Below are 16622 nucleotides of genomic sequence, written 5' to 3'. Positions count from 1 at the left end.
CTATGCTGTCAGGAATGCTAGTTATAAAAATGAATCAAAACACTTCACATACTACAAAGGAAGTAATTCCATCTATTTGGACGGAAGCAATTAAACTGCAAAAATATAAAAAATGGCAACTATTATCCAGTCTACAGTAACTATGCGACAAAGACACCAAGGAAAGTTGGTAGGCATTTACGTATCTCACTTAAAACAAGTCTATAAAGTGTTTTATTTTAAGAAGGGTACATTTTAAGAAGGGCAAAATCAAAAGCATGGAGAAGTGTTGGATGAGCTGATCAGGTTGTGGCAATTTACTTCGTGAATACTGTGAGAGTTTGTCCAACTCGCTGTGCTTAGGTACTAGGTGGTGAGGATTTAAAAAGGTCAATGAAGTCACAGCAGACCAGCATTCAAACATATTTCTCTTCTATTTCCTATTTTTGAATAAAAATGTCAGAAGTGGGCGGTGGAAAAGGAACAAGCAAAGGAGTAATTATTTGAATAAATTTTTGGCGAAACACATGGGTGTCTGACTGGGAAGCTGTGCGATGGTGACCAACGCACCCATGCGCTGGGTTTCACAGATGCAGCCTGAAGTCCAGGCTCTGCTGCAGATTAACTGGGTGGCCGCCAGCAAGTCAAGTGACTTGCTCTTCTGTGCACTGCATCTACATCTACTTGGGTTCCTCGCACAGGTATTCCTGTTTTTCCTCTTTCTTGCTCCAGGTTACACCTCGTGGCGCGGCGCTCTCGGAGAGCCTGTGGAGTGGCCCTGTGTCCCTCCCTGACCCCTGGAGGATTCCCTAAGGTCACAGTCACCGCCTCCATCCCGTACTTGCCATCTCTTCAGGGCTAATGCATAACAATTACCACAATTTACAGCACCCCCACGCTCTGAAGAGCTTCTTGAGGGGATACTACTCAAGCGGAGTAAGGCAACACAGGGAGCTCCTCCCGTCGTCCCCTCTTCCCGGGCCTCTTCTGATAAGGAATATTTGTAGGTGGGTAAGAAGGGCAGCGGGAGAGCGTGAAGGCAAAGACAAGCTTTTTTTCTCGTAGGAACACAAGTCTTCTGGTCTGGCAGTGTTTCCGGAAGCATTTCCAGAGGACCTAGCGAGGACCAACTTCCGGCTGCGCCTTTCGCGACTTCCGAGTTTCGAGACCTGCTGCTTCTGCTCGGAGTTGCTCTGGGCTCCATCAGTGAGTAACCACTTCCGCCAGGAGTCCCTAGCGGCCAGGGCGTGGAAGCGGGTCCTGAAGGGGCCTCCTCCTATTGCCCTCCGCTTGCCCACGCGGGACCCGGAGCCCAGCAGCAGCGGCGGCCCTTGGGCCTGTGGAGAGGAGTTCTCTGTGGCCGAGTCCTGGGCCGGGAGAACCGGGCGGTGCGGGAGAGGCGCTTGGGCCTAGCCCAGCCCCATCCCCTGTCTTCCCGCGGCCGGTGCCGGCGGCCGTAGGCCTCGCCGCGCCCACCCAGCCTGGGGCGGGCCCAGCCTCACCGCCCGGCCCGCCCCGCCCCAAGGGCCAGCCCCGCGCCAGGTGTTTCCGCTACTCTCCCTGCGGCGGGGTAACCGCCTCGCACCTCCCGGGCTCGGTTCCCTGGCTCCGGCCGCTGGGGGAGCATGGAGTTTGCGGAGCTGATTAAGACACCGCGGGTGGACAATGTGGTGCTGCACCGGCCTTTCTACCCGGCTGTCGAGGGCACTCTGTGCCTGACGGGCCACCACTTGATCCTGTCCTCCCGGCAGGACAACACGGAGGAACTGTGGCTCCTCCATTCAAACATCGACGCCATCGACAAGCGGTGAGTGCCCGCCCCAGCCCAGCTCTGCATGGAGCCCGGGGTCCCCTGTGGGCGCCCCGGGAAACACTTGCTGGCGTTTTCCGCGCAGCCTGCCGCCCAGCTGGCCGGCAAGATGAGCTCTCTGTGGCCTAGAATCAGGATTTACCAAGCAGAAACCCGTCCAGATGGAGGACCCGGTTTCCATTAAACCTGGATGGAGTTCTCAGGGTTATCTTGTGGGTGGTAACATCCTGATGATTATTTCTGGTTCGTAACACCATTTGGGTGGATTTTCGGCATTGTCTTTATAAATTTATTCTTCTTGCCCCATCGTGTTCCTTGAATCGGAATTGTCAATCACAGTTCATGAAGTTGTGACTGGATGTGATTTAGATAAAGTCTTTACCGTTTTTGAGGAAAACTAAACAGATTATAAAGTTATGAGTGTCTACATACAGAACCATTTTTTTATTTCTGAAAAATGTTCAGTTTATCATATTTCTTAGTTCTTACCTTCTGGGTCATCAATTTAATTCTCACTAAGGGAGATTCTGATGTCTTCTCTTCATCTTTACTCAATTCTGCTTGCTGAAAGAACGGGGTTGGCTCTCAAGGAAAGGCATGGACCAATTCACCTCTTTTTCTTTTTGTACTCCAGACTTTATCTCTCCAAGGCAGTGCCTCGAAGTCAAAAAGTTATATTTTCATCTGCATTCAAAATTCCCATCTCCTTAGTGGCTTCTCGCTAGCCAGGAGAGGGCAAACTGATTATCCGTTTTACACAGAAGTATAAATGAATGACGACAACATTTTCCGTTGCCTCGCAAAATAGTTTGGATATTAGGAAGATTCGTAGAAAGGATATGCCTTAAAATAATAATTTCTTTCATTCTTTTTTTTTTTTTTTTGAGACAAAATCTCACTGTGTTGCCCAGGCTGGAGTGCAGTGGCCAGTCTCGGCTCACTGCAACCTCCACCTCCCAGGTTCTAGCGATTCTTCTGTCTCAGCCTCCCGAGTAGCTGGGATTACAGGGGCGCGCCACCACACCCAGCTAATTTTTATATTTTTTAGCAGAGATGGGGTCTCACCATATTGACCAGGCTGATCTGGAGCTCCTGACCTCGCAATCCTCCTGCCTCGGCCTCCCACAGTTCTGGGATTACAGGCGTGTGCCACTGCGCCTGGCCTAAAATAATGATTTCTAATGGTAGAATTGCAGGCAGTTTGGGTGAAGCGGTGGCAGATTGATTGACTGATATGAGCAGAGTGCTCTTATTAGTCTCCTCAAGCCACCTTTTGCTGTATAAAGTCTTCAGTGGGCCCGGCATGGTGGCTCACGCCTGTAATCCCAGCACTTTGGGAGGCCGAGGTGAGCGGATCACCTGAGGTCAGGAGTTTGAGACCAGCCTGACCAACATGATGAAATCCCGTCTCTACTGTGAATACAAAAAATTAACCGGGCATGGTGGCAGGTGCCTGTAATCCCAGCTATTCAGGAGGCTGAGGCGGAAGAATCACTTGAACCTTGGAGGCGGAGGTTGCAGTGAGCCGAGATAGGGCCACTGCACTCCTTCCTTTGCAACAAGAGCAAAACTCCATCTCAAAAAAAAAAAAAAAAAAGTCTTCAGTGGTCTCTCATTGAAAATCTAAACCCCTCAGTCATTCATGGCATTCTGTGTCCCGGCCCTAGCGTACTTTCTCACTTTATTTCTTGCCATTTCTCTTAACGAGCCCTTCTTGCACTTCCTTTCATGAACGCTTTTTACCAGCCAGTCCTCACCATTTACTGGTGCTGGTATATGTCCTGTATTCTGTCATCTGTGTATTTTATTGACTTCTTCCTTCTGCTGGAATGCCTTGCCCCTCCCAAGTTTGTTAAACATTTGCCAAATGCCTTTATGTTCTGGACATTTTGTGAGGCATTTAAGACACGAAGATAAATAAAATATATTACAGTTCTTGTCTTTCAGGAGTTCACAGGCAATCAGCCTGTTACCCGTCCATGAATATTCAGTTTAACCATTTCGACTGCTACCTCCTTCACAGATTCTTCTGTTAATTCCACAACTGGAATTCATTTTTATCTCCTTCCAAGCGTCTTAACTGTGGCTTGGGCATATAGATGCGTAGGAAATAAAAGAAGGATTGACCGCTGAATGGTCAGATGCCGTTGAATACAAATGAGTAGTTTCTGCATGACCATCAACTCTCCTTTCTTTTTTACCTTTTATTGTGGTTACTTTGCCCTCATTCGTTTCCTCCTGTTTACCTTGCATTTACAAGATGCTGGGCTTTGTAGTACATGAAGAAGAAGCAGATAAGCCATGGACCTTTGAATCTGTTAGGAGAGAATGACGAACTGTACACACATTTTTCCTTTTCCTGGGAAGCAGCGTGGTGTAGTGGAAAGAGCATAGGGGAGGCATCAGATCAGAGTTTGTTAAATTGCTGCTTTCAAGAAATCTTTACATCCACCTGTTTTCCATGTGCACTGTCTGAGCTGTGCGGCTGCAGTGGTGACTAAGACAAGGTGCTTAGGTACTGGCCAGGGAGATGGACAATCAAGCAAGTCCAGAAATAAATATATATATTTATTAGATATATTTATTTTATATATTATATATAATATATATTTATTTTATATAATATATATGTTTACTTTATATTATATATTATATTTATATATTATATATAATATAGATATATAATATTTATATATAATATATAAATATATTATATATAATAATTATATATTATATTTAAATATGTTATGTGTTATATATTATATATAATATACAATATATAATATATTTAATTTATATGTAATATATATTTATTATATATTATATAATAAATATTTATTATATATTATATTATATATTTATTAGATTATATATAATATATTATACATAATGTATATTTATTATATAATATATATTTATTATATAATATATAGTATATATTTATTATATATTAATTATATATTACATATAATATATAATATATATTTTATATATAATATATAATATATGTTATATATTATATGTAATATATATTTATTATATATATTATATTTAATACATATTTGTTATGTATATTATATATGTATTTTATTTATATAATACGTACATTATATGTATATTTTATATATATATAATGATGTCAGGTAATAAGTGCCAAGAAGGAAAATAACGGAAGATGAGAGGATAAAGAGCACCAGGAGGCAGTTTCTTTAGAAAGGATTTCAGAGAAGGCAGGTGACATCTGACTAGAGACCGGAATGAAATGAGGAAGCTAGAAATGTGAGTATCTAGGGGAAGCGCATTCCAGCCAGAGGGAACAGCGAATACAAAGACTTGAGACGGGAAATATACTTGGCATGTGCAGAGAAGAGCGAAGAGCCCAGTGTGACTGCAGGGCAGGGAACAGAGGGTACAGGAAGTCAATGGTAGGGACTGGCTGGAGGGATAAGCAGTGAAGTCGATGGTAGAGACTGGCTGGAGGGATAAGCAGTGGCCAGACTGTGGAGGGCCTGCAGTCCACTGTAATGGTTTTCATGGGAGCCCTTGGAGAGGTGAAAGCTAGGAAGCAACAGCTGATTGATGTTTCAGAAGACAATTCTGGCTGCTGGCAGAAAATAAACTGTACAGGGGCAAGACTGGAAGCAGCAGGCCCAGCTAGGAGAGTAGAGTAGTTCACGTAAAAGATGATGGTAGGCTGGGCACGGTGGCTCACGCCTGTTATCCCAGCACTTTGGGAGGCCGAGGCGGGCAGATCACCTGAGGTCAGGAGTTTGACACCAGCCTGGCCAGTATGGTGAAACCTCATCTCTACTGAAAATACAAAAAATAGTTGGGTTTGGTGCTGCATGTCTCTGATCTCAGCTACTCAGGAGGCTGAGGCAAGAGAATCACTTGACCCTGGGAGGCTGAGATTGCAGTGAACTGAGATTGTGCCATTGAACTCCAGCCTGGGGTGACAGAGTGAGACTCTGTCTCAAAACAAACAAACAAACAAAAAACAGTAGTGTAGTCACAAAGAATCTGATTTGGGATGTGTTTTTGAAAGTGGAGCTGCCATGCCCTGCTGGTGAATTGTAAATGAGGTGAGAAAGTCCTTAAGGATGACTCCTCCAGCTCTGCCTCTCTCCAGACAAGTGCCTTTGGGCAAACTACTTAACCTCGTAGAAACTTATGTTTGAATAATGCTTTACAAGTCTGTGGAATACTTTCATATATATCGCTTACATCATTTGATTTGATCCTTTCAACATACAAGGTTGTATACAAGTTTTACAGTTATACCTGTTTTTTTTTAATGGACCTCAGAAAATTGAGTTAACACTACTCAGTTGATGACTCATCATTTTCATGATCGATTCCTTAGAAGGTTTCCTCTGTTGTTGATTTTCTTCGTCCCTAATTTTCACTCCCATTTCCTGCCTCATCCACAATCCCTGTAGGCAAGCATGTTAGTTGTTGCTATAAAATAGATAGCACTATTGTGTATGGGTGTGCTCACACACGTATGTGTGAGTTTAATTTGCCTAACTGGGATCATGTTGTAGATCTTGTTCTGCTTCTTAATATGTTGACACAGTACTCTTTCAAGATCTCTTCATATTGCTGTGTGTACAACCATTTCACTGCTTCTGACAGGAGCATAGAATTCCAAAGTATCTAAAAGAGCTTCCTTAACAGACCTTTTAGGTAACTTCCAACTCCCTGCCGTCACAAACATCTCTGGTAAACATACTCATTCATGTCCCTTTATATAGTCTTGTGCCATGATTGCTCTGAGACTGCCCCTACGATGGGATGGAGCCATAAAGCAGGTGCGTATCTCATTTCACAAACTAATTGCTTTCCAAAATGACAATTGCAGATTGCCTTCCCATGATGGTGCAGGAGAGGGTACCTCTTCTCCACTTTCTTACCAACATTTGGTATTGTCTTTCTAATTTTTCCAGCCCGAAGATTGTGAAATAGTTACTGCTTTGTTTTAATTTGAATTTCATTAATTATTAGTGAGTTTAATTATCTTTGTATGTGCTTGTGAGCAATATACTTAAAATTTTTTTCCTTTCTGTGAATTGCCTCATTTCTGTGGTCTACTTTTAAACATTTGGTTTATTGTCCTCCTCATGTTGATTTGCATGGGTTCCTTGTATACTCTGTGGGTATTCATTCTTCATTTAGGCATTACGAATGTTTTTTAGTGTGTCACCCGTCTGTTATTTTTTTCTGTGGTGCCCTTTGTTGAACAGAAATCTTTACTTTTAATACAAAACTTGCCAGTGTTTTGCTTTATGGTGTGTGGCTTGTCTTAAGAACTCCTTCCCTGTCCCCAAATCACCAGGATGTTCTCCTACATTTTCTTCCATAATAGCTTCATAGTTTTACTGTTCATTTTTAGGTCTTTAATTTGGATTCTATCTTTGTTTCAAGTGTGATAAGAACCTATTTTTCTCCGTAGAGCAAGCCAGTTTTCTTAATCCCATCACCTGACAACCCAACCTTGGCTGGTATATGTCAAGTTATTCTATATATACGGGTCTATTTCTGAGCTCTCTGTCATAATCCATTGGTTCATTAATCTGTTCTTTTATCATATTCTCTTTCCTTCTGTGGCTTTGTGATGTGTCCAAAAATCAGATAGTGCTAGTTGCCCCACTTTTGTGTGTTTTTTTTTTTTAAAGTTGACAACTATGTTTCGACCTTTATGTTTCCATGCAGTTTTGGAAAACTTCCTATATTCATGGGATTTTTAAAAGTCTTTAATAATAATTGAAGACTCACAGGTAGTTGCAGAAATTGCACATAGAGGTTTAAGAATCGTCCACCCAGCTTCCGCTAATGTTGACATGTTTTATAACTGTGATGTAATCAAAATAAGGACAAAATTAGAACATTGACACTGGTGCAGTACTATTAACTAGACCACAGACTTTGTACAATTTTTATAGGATTTTTACAAAATGAATTGTTTTGGATTTATAGATTAATTGTAGTCAAATTGACATCTTCACATCCATAAACAGTGTTACATTATTTATTCAGATCTTCCTTTAAGTCCCTTATTGGAAGTTTAAGATGGTGTATATGCTAGGTGCTGCACTAGGAGCTGAGGATATAGAAGTTAATCAAACATGGCTTCTACCTGAAAAAACTAAGAACCATTATAAGAAATAAACATATAAACTAGAAATATAAACTAGAAAGTTTAATAAAGTATTCCAAATGCTGTGATGGGCTGTATTACAGGGCATGGATGGGACAATAAGGAGAAAATGATAACATAGAACTCAATCTGACAATTAATGTGAATCATAGATATTTTGTGGAGCTCTTATGCTTTTAAAACATATTTTTCTTGGCCCACTGTTTATAAGTAACTGACTAGAAACATTCAATAAATGAGTGCAGAATACCTTAATAGTTTATAGCATTTCGTTCTGACATAAAGTAACAGTTATTTTTAACTCCTCTAGTCATTCATTATACTTTACAGCAACTAAATAAAACCTGCCAGACTAACAAAACAAAATTCACCTTACAAAATAAGTTAGTGTAACAAGCATAGATGATACGGAAATTTACAAGAGAATAACCATATGTCTTGTACACTTTTTTTGTTTTTTTACTGACAATTTGGTTGTTATGTGTCATTCACTTCCAGCTGAAGCAGAATGACAGTGAGTTTTAAAACAGCTTTGTTGAGGTACAGTCGACATATAAGACACTATATATATATATATATATATATATATATATTTGATGTGTAAACTTTGATGTGTTTTGATGTATGTACACACCCTGAAACTGTCACCTTAAGTTCAAGATAATGAATTAACACCCCCATAAGTTTTCTGGTGCCCTTTCGTAATCCCTTCCTTCTTTTCTTTTCCAAGTAGTCACAGATGAGTTTGCATTATCTAGAAATTTATGTCAATACGTCATAAATCATGCAGTACTCTCTTTTGAGATTTGTCCATGTTGTATATATCAATAGTTCATTCTTTTTATTGCTGAGTACTAAGTGTCCATTGTGTAGTATTCCATAGTTCATTTATTCACCTGGTGATGGAAATGTGGGTTTCCAATTTGAGGCTATTAAATAAAGTTGTTGTTAATATGCTTATGCAAGTCTTTGAATGAACATGTGGTTTCTTTTCTCTTGGGTGGCAAGCCATTTACTTGCCAGTGGAATGGCTGGATCAGATGTAGGTATGTGTTTTACTTTTTAAGAAGCTGCCCGAACTGTTTTCCAAAGTGCTTGTACCTACAGTTCTACATTCCTATGAGCAGTGTGTGAGAGTTCTAGTTCCTCCACATTCTTGTCAGCATTTGCTATGGTCTGTCTTTTAAATTTTAGCAATTCCAATAGATGTTAAGTGGTGTCTTATTGTGGCTTAAATTTGCATTTCCTTTATGACTAGTGGTGTAGGACGTCTTTTCATATGCTTATTTGCCATCCATATGTCTTTTTTTGCTAAGTGACCATCCATATGTTTTGCCCATTTGTAATGGATTATTTGCTTTCTGATTGAGTTTTGAGAGTGTATGTTTGTATATACATACATAGTCATGTGATTTATTATATATATGATGGTAGTCCCATAAGATTATAATGCACCTGGAAAGTTTCTCTTGCCCAGTGATGTTGTGTTTGTGGTGATGCTGGTATAAACAACAAACCTGGGCTGCCAGTTACACAACAATATAGCACGTACAATTGCATACATCACATAATATTTATAAATGATAATAAACGACTTTGTTACTGGTTTATGTATTTACTATAGTATACTTGTTATTGTTATTTTAGAGTATACTCCTTTTACTTCTAAAAAGAATGTTAACTGTAAAACAGCCTCAGGCAAGTCCTTCAAGAATTATCCAGAAGAAGGCGTTATCATCATAGGAGATGACAGGTCCATGTATGTTATTAATATTTCCCCTGAAGACCTTCCAGTGGGGCAAGATGTGGAGATGGAAGACAGTGATCCCAACCCTGTGTAGGCCTAGGCTAATGTATGTGTTTGTGTCGTAGGTTTTCACAACAAAGTTTACCAAAAAAATTTTTTTAATCGAAGAAAGCTTATAGAATGAGGATATAATGAAGGAAAATATTTTTGTACAGCTGTATGGTGTGTTTGTATTTTCAGCTTAGTGTTATTACAAAAGAGACAAAACATTAGAGATTAAAAAGTTTATAAAGTAAAAAAGTTACAGTAAGGTAAGGTTGATTTATTATTGAAGAAAGAAACGTTTTAACAATAAATTTAGTGTAGCCTGTTGATGAAGTCCTCAACAGCCTACAGGAATACCCCGTGGCTTACCTTTTTATGCTCTTTAACCCTGTGTTTCAAAGAGCAGATGTTTTACATTTTGAACATGTCCAATTTGTCAGTTTGTTCTTTTATAGATTGGGATTTTAGTGTCTTACCTAAGAAACCATTGCCTCCCCTAAGGTCACAAATATTTTCTCTGATGTTTTCATCTTGCAGTTTTATAGCTTTAGGTTTTGCATTGAGGTAAAAGATCCCATTTTGCATCAGTTTTTGTATGTGGTTCATGGTTATAGATTCAAATTCTTAAAAAAAAAAAAGCTATCCAATTGTTCTGACACCATTTGTTGAAAAGACTGACCTGTCTTCAATTGAGTTGTCTTTGTATCTTTGTTCACGTGTAATTGGATCTATTTCTGGACCCTTTTTTTTCTGTTCAGTTGATCTGTTTATCATCATGTCATTTTCACACTGTCTTAATTACTGTAGCTTTATAGTAAGCCTTGAAATTATGTAGTGTTAGCCATACCACTTTGTTCTTATTCAAAGTTGTTTTGGCTATTTGAAGACATTTGCATTTCCATATGAGTTTTTAGAATTCACCTTTTCAGTTTCTACGTAAAAGTCGGCTGTGATTTTGTTTGGAATTATGTCGTATCACTAGATGAATTTGGGGAAGAATTGACAATAAAAAGAAAATTCTGGGTACATTTACACAATCGTCATCTGCAAGTAAAGGTAGTTTTACTTCTTCTTTTTTAATCTTTTTTTATTCTTTTTACCTTACTGCACTAGCTATAACCTTCAGTGCAATGTTGAATAGAAGTGGTGAGAGTGAACATCTTTGTGTTTTTCATGATTTTAGAGAGAAATAATTCAATCCTTCCCCATTAAGGACGCTATTAGATTTAGGGGTTTTTTTTGTGGGGTTTTTTGTAAATGCCCTTATTAGGTTGAGGAAGTTCCCTTCTGTTTCAAGTTTGCTGAGAAATTTTTGGTTTTTCATGTTTTTAAATCAGAAATGGAGGTTAGATTTTGTCAAATACTTTTACTTTTTTTTTTTTTTTTTTTTTTTTGAGACAGAGTCTCAACTCTGTCACCCAGGCTGGAGTGCAGTGGCTCAACCTCGGCTCACTGCAACCTCTGCCTCCCAGATTCAAGCAATTCTCTTGCCTCAGCCTGCTGAGTAGCTATGTGCCACCACACCCGGCGAATTTTTTGTATTTTTAGTAGAGACAGAATTTCACTGTGTTAGGCAGGATGGTCTCGATCTCCTGACGTCATGGTCCGCCCGCCTTGGCCTCCCAAAGTGCTTGGATTACAGGCGTGAGACACCGCACCGGCCCTTTTGCTTTTTATAAATTGATACATAATATGTATCACTTGGAAGTAAGGGAAATCTGAAGTGAACTATTTTCCTATGCTCCAGAAATATCTCTGTACAAACACTTAACACATTAGTTACAGATCTTTTTCCTATTCTTTGAAATAAGGCCCTAAATAATCTCCATCGAACAATTAGCTTGATGTGAATTACCTTATATATTTAAATTAAAAAAAAGACATATATTGTAAGTAATGTATGGCTCAGATTTTAATGATGCAGACTTGCTTCTTCCTTAATTATTTTGAGGAGAAGAAAGTTAATATAGATGGTAACTACAACTATATTCTCTTTTCAAAGAAATAATAATATATTTAAAGTTAGTAATATATGTGTTCCTAAACATGATTTGCGATTTCTTACAGATTTGTGGGATCACTGGGTACCATCATCATAAAATGTAAAGATTTTCGAATTATTCAGCTGGATATTCCTGGAATGGAGGAATGCTTGAATATAGCCAGTTCCATTGAGGTAAGTATTTTGGAAGCAAAATCTAATGAAATATAAGTTTATATTATGACTCAGTGTAGCTGTTCCATTTCTTCATTAGATAATTTAGTCATGTTCTCTGACTCAAATACTGAAGACTGTTAGGAAAAGCCTCACCGTGGTTCATTGTTATATGAGTGTAATGGGACTTTCTTGACTTCCAGCAGTGTCTGGTGTTACTCATTTTATATGAGTAGCTCAATTCCATGAGTTGCTTAGAATTCCATGGAATTGTATTTCCGATGGCTTTATGGAATTTCCATGAGTTCATATTGGTTAAATAACAGATACTGTTTCACTTGAGTGTATATGAGTTCTTATTTGGGGAAACCATTAGAAGATTTAGTAAAGAGGTTCTTGGGAGAAATTTTAAAGTTTTGCTTGATATTTTATGTTCACTATACAAATCTTGGTATTTTCTCTGTGCCAAAGACTGTAAACTTCTTTTTCTTTCCTTTACTTGAAGTTTGTTCATGTAAAATCTTATATAGAATTCTAAACCAATAAAATAGATACAGTTAGAATTGCTTTTAGTCACATTATAGTGAGTAGGTAGGGATTGGGGAGACCTAGAAACCCTCATTGACTCGACTATTTTCACCTCCCCTCTACAGAATTCCTTAGAGACACTGCAAACCACGAGTGAGTTAACCAGTGCACTATTCACTTCTCTACTTGGTTAGCAGCTAGAAGTGAAATTGTTTCTTCTTGAATATACTAGTATATCTTTTGTAATAAATACAGTTCTAAAAATTTGAATAGAAATACTAATAAATTACAATGTTATTGTACTGTATTATTACATATATATACACATATTATTACATGTATTAGTGTATTATTGAACCACAGCACAGTTTGATTCTTGATTTTACCACATGGTAGCTTGTGACCATTGGTAAAGTACTTAACATCTCTGATTTGTTTTCTACTTTTTATAAAAGAAGGATAATAGTACCTATCTTTTAGGGCTGTTATAAGAATTTTATTAGTTGATGTGTGTAGAATGCTTAGTATAATACTTGGTAAATAGCAGCTACCATTTGAGGGTCCTCTGTCATTACTTACTATAATTTTATGGTGACGCTTTTTTAAAAAAATTGTGTTTAGAAAACACCTAACATAGGATTTACAGTCTTAACCATTTTTAAGTGTACAGTTTAGTAGGGTATAAAACTTTATTCACATTGTTATGCAGCAGATCTCCAGGATTTTTTCGTCTTGCAAAACCGAAACTCTGTATTAAAGAACATTCTATTTTCCCCTCTCTGCAGCTCCTGAGAACCCCCATTCTACTTTCTGTTTCTCTGAATTTGACTACTTTAGGTATCTCATATAAGTAGAATCATAGTACATAGTATTTGTCTTTTTGTGACCAGTTTTATTCACTTAGCATAATATCTTCACAGTTCATCTGTGTTGTAAATTCTGCCTTTTTTAAGGCTGAGTAATATTCCATTGTTATGGATGTATGTGGTGAGACTTTTAAAAAGTTATTTCTTTTCTAAAGCAAGTAACTATCACCAGTGATTATAGTTATTTGTTTGTTTTTAGTAATCTGAATTTTCATGTATCAATTAGCTTAAGACAGGGCGTGTTTGCTTTATATAAATAATATTGAATATTGGTTCAGATTACAAATAATAGAAATTTTACTTGGATAGTTTAAATGGAAGAGCTCACTGTTTTCTTTCCATTCTAACCAACTATTTTGATATGCACTGAAATTTTAAATTGCCTTATTTTAAATTATTGCCACTAAATTATATCAATTAATCTTAGGTTTATGGTACTTTCTAGACTACTATAGGAACGTTGATTTTTTTTTTCCGTGTTTGTGTAACTAATCTGGACTTTGTGTCCGAAAAATGCTATCGGCTTAGCTATTAAAAAGGGGTAGAAAGTCTTAAAAATCTAGAAGTAGGATTTTAGTGATTTTTAAAAACAGGAATAGAGAAATAGAGGAAAAACTGTTATAGTACTAAGTAAATGGTACATAACACATTTCTTCCTGCCTTTGTTGAATTTTACTTAAGGAAATGAGAAGATGAACTGATCTGTTAGTCTTACACATCTGTCATTTGGAAGTAATGCATGATGTTGATTTGATGTAATTTGTTAAGTTGAATGAGAATGCATGTAGTTTATAGACTGTTAAATTGAAATAATGTCCCACTATTTGGGCATTTGGGCAGAGGAACATTACCCACTTCCATTGAGCATGTGTGTGTTTGTGGGTTTTGTGTTTTTTTTCAGTTAGGAGATTGGATTTTCACCGACCAGTCTTCGTTTTTCTTACTCGTTTGTGACAATTGATCTGTAAGATGACTGGCTGGTTGGTGTCAGAGATGCTGCCTGTGGTGAGGCACAGTGATGAAGAGAAGGGGGAAGTGTGCTACCCACTTGCGACGCTGATCAGTTGTTTAAGTAGCTGTATGTATTTTAAAGCTCTTTAGAAACCGACTCATTATATAGAAGCCCTTAGGACTGAAAAGAAGCCATAAATTATGAGCTCATTTGACCTCAGAAAATGAATGGTCTGTTAAATGTTCTTACAGCATAGTGATTAACATAGTGAACCTGTCCTCCATCCTTTTCCTGGCACACAATGCCTCCTTCTAGCCCTCCACTCTTCCCTGAATATATCTGGACACGATTTATGAGTAATAATTGAATTTCTCATATAGCATAGCTGAGCTGCCCTTTGTAATTAGGAGTCCATATACCCAAGTATATTCTGCTGCCACACATAGAATCCCATTGGAAGATAGCTGGCAAGTGCTCATTTCTCTAAAGTGTAGCCATAAGTTGGTGAAGCTTTTTTTCTGTGTTTCACCTGCCTTTGGAATTGAAATGTTTTCAGTTCTCTCAGCATTAATGTGTTTAAAGGAAAAGACCTCTTTCTAGTGACATAAGATCTCAAGATGAAATATGAGTGCTTATTGCCTGTCAGAGTGGTTGCTAACTTGCATTTAAAATAATGGTGGTTCTGATTGATGGCAGCCCTGAGTTAGGTCAGACATGGACACTGGCTGTTCTGTTTGGTGTGATTGGCAGCCAAAGACAATGTAGGAAAAAATATATATCTATTTATATGGATAATGGATTATACAGCCATGCTTCTCTATATTTTGTTTTATGAGGTAGGAGAGAAAGTTTCATGATTTATAGATGGATAGAAAAATAACTTTGGATGGAGATGTTTTTCCTAAACTGCTGAGCTTAATAGTCCAGTCTACTATTGAGTAGTCATGGGCCTATCCTTTTGCATGCCTGATCTGCCTCTGACCTGGAGGGAGTTAACTGTATTCTGAGCATTGCTGTTGGGCCTCCTCCTCCTGTCCAGGTGAATGTCTCCATCATTCCTGCAGTTTGAATTATGCTAATTGATATGGTATCCTTCCCCCACCCCAACCTCCAGTCGTAGAAATACTTTTTTCCATAATCTCCCTGTCAGAAGGATGAATCTGCCTGGTGATAGAGACTGTTCTGTCTGTCTGTTCCTCCCACCGAGTCAGGTTTTCCTATGTCTGTTATCCAGGATTCAAGTGCTCCAGGTAAGTATAGGCCCATTTGGGGCTGATAGAATTATTGCCCCCATTTGAGAATGGATCCCTGCAGTATGAGAATATGATGATACATGACCAAATGGCATATGCCAGTCTAGGAAGGGAGGAAATGAACACTGATGGAATTTCTACACATGTAGAGCATGTCATAGCTGAAATTGGCCAGATGCGGTGGCTCACGCCTGTAATCTGAACACTTTGAGAGGCTGAGGCAGGCAGATCACCTGAGGTCAGGAGTTCAAGACCAGCCTGGCCAACATGGTGCAACCCCATCTCTACTAAAAATACCAAAAAATTAGCTGGTTGTGGTGGCAGGCACCTGTAATCCCAGATACTCAGGAGGCTGAGGAAGGAGAATCGCTTGAACCCGGGAGGTGGAGGCTGCAGTGAGCCAAGACTGCATGATTCTAGCCTGGGTGACGAGAGCAACACTCTGTCTCAAAAAAAAAAGTGGGAATTACTTTAGATTTTATTATGTGCCAGACACTGTTCTAAGCCTATTACACACATTATCTCCTAATGCTTCAACAACCCTGTGAAGTAGGTATGTTATTTCCCCCATTTTACAGTTGAGGAAACTGAGGCATAGAGCAGTTACATGATTTTCCTACTGCACTGCTAGGATTTAGAATTTCAGTCCGGCATTCTGATTCCCATCTGACTGTAGACTTCTAAGCTGTATCATCCTTTTTTACAGTTACTAACCCACCCTGATTTCAAATAATTTACATAAGTTTATTTAGGTAATAACTGGATTTTGAGCCAAGACCTTACTGACTAGCCAAAAACTGATCCCCAGGAATACTTAGACCTTTTTATTAAGCTTTATTAAGTGATGTCAAGAGGTGTTATTTGATTTTTCTTCTAGAATTGGTATGCACATTTTTTTGTTCTTTTTTTCATCCCATCAGCACTTCTGAGTGTGTGTTACGTGTCAGATGCCTTGTTAGATACTAGAAGCAAAGAAGTCAGCTTCCATAAGACTGTAATTGTATCTAGTGATAAACACAATGTTAGAGAAACATACTGGGTGCCCATTGTTATTAGACCATGTGTGCTTAATACTAATTTGTCAGTTAGAATATGTTTCCAATTGTGGGTGTTTGTTTTTTCTCTTTCTT

General features: G+C 38.5%; 1 protein-coding gene across 2 annotated transcripts in view; it reads left to right on the top strand.

The window, feature by feature from the left end:
• Positions 1 to 1146: 1146 nt before the first annotated feature.
• MTMR9 (myotubularin related protein 9) overlaps positions 1147 to 16622 on the top strand; it is a 48028-nt gene continuing 32552 nt past the window's right edge. The window contains exons 1-2 of one of the 2 annotated variants that reach the window (XM_030812386.1): positions 1147 to 1185; positions 11806 to 11914. In XM_030812386.1, the coding sequence (XP_030668246.1) occupies positions 11879 to 11914 (36 nt within the window). In that variant the 5' untranslated portion in view covers positions 1147 to 1185; positions 11806 to 11878. Of the gene's footprint in view, positions 1787 to 11805; positions 11915 to 16622 lie in introns of both variants that reach the window. The other variant, XM_030812385.1, reaches the window with a different exon arrangement.

The sequence above is a fragment of the Nomascus leucogenys genome, chromosome 4 (assembly GCF_006542625.1).
Source record: "Nomascus leucogenys isolate Asia chromosome 4, Asia_NLE_v1, whole genome shotgun sequence".
Lineage (NCBI taxonomy): Eukaryota > Metazoa > Chordata > Mammalia > Primates > Hylobatidae > Nomascus > Nomascus leucogenys.
The sequence above is the reverse complement of the archived record's forward strand: the minus strand, read 5'-3'. Positions and strand labels throughout refer to the sequence as shown.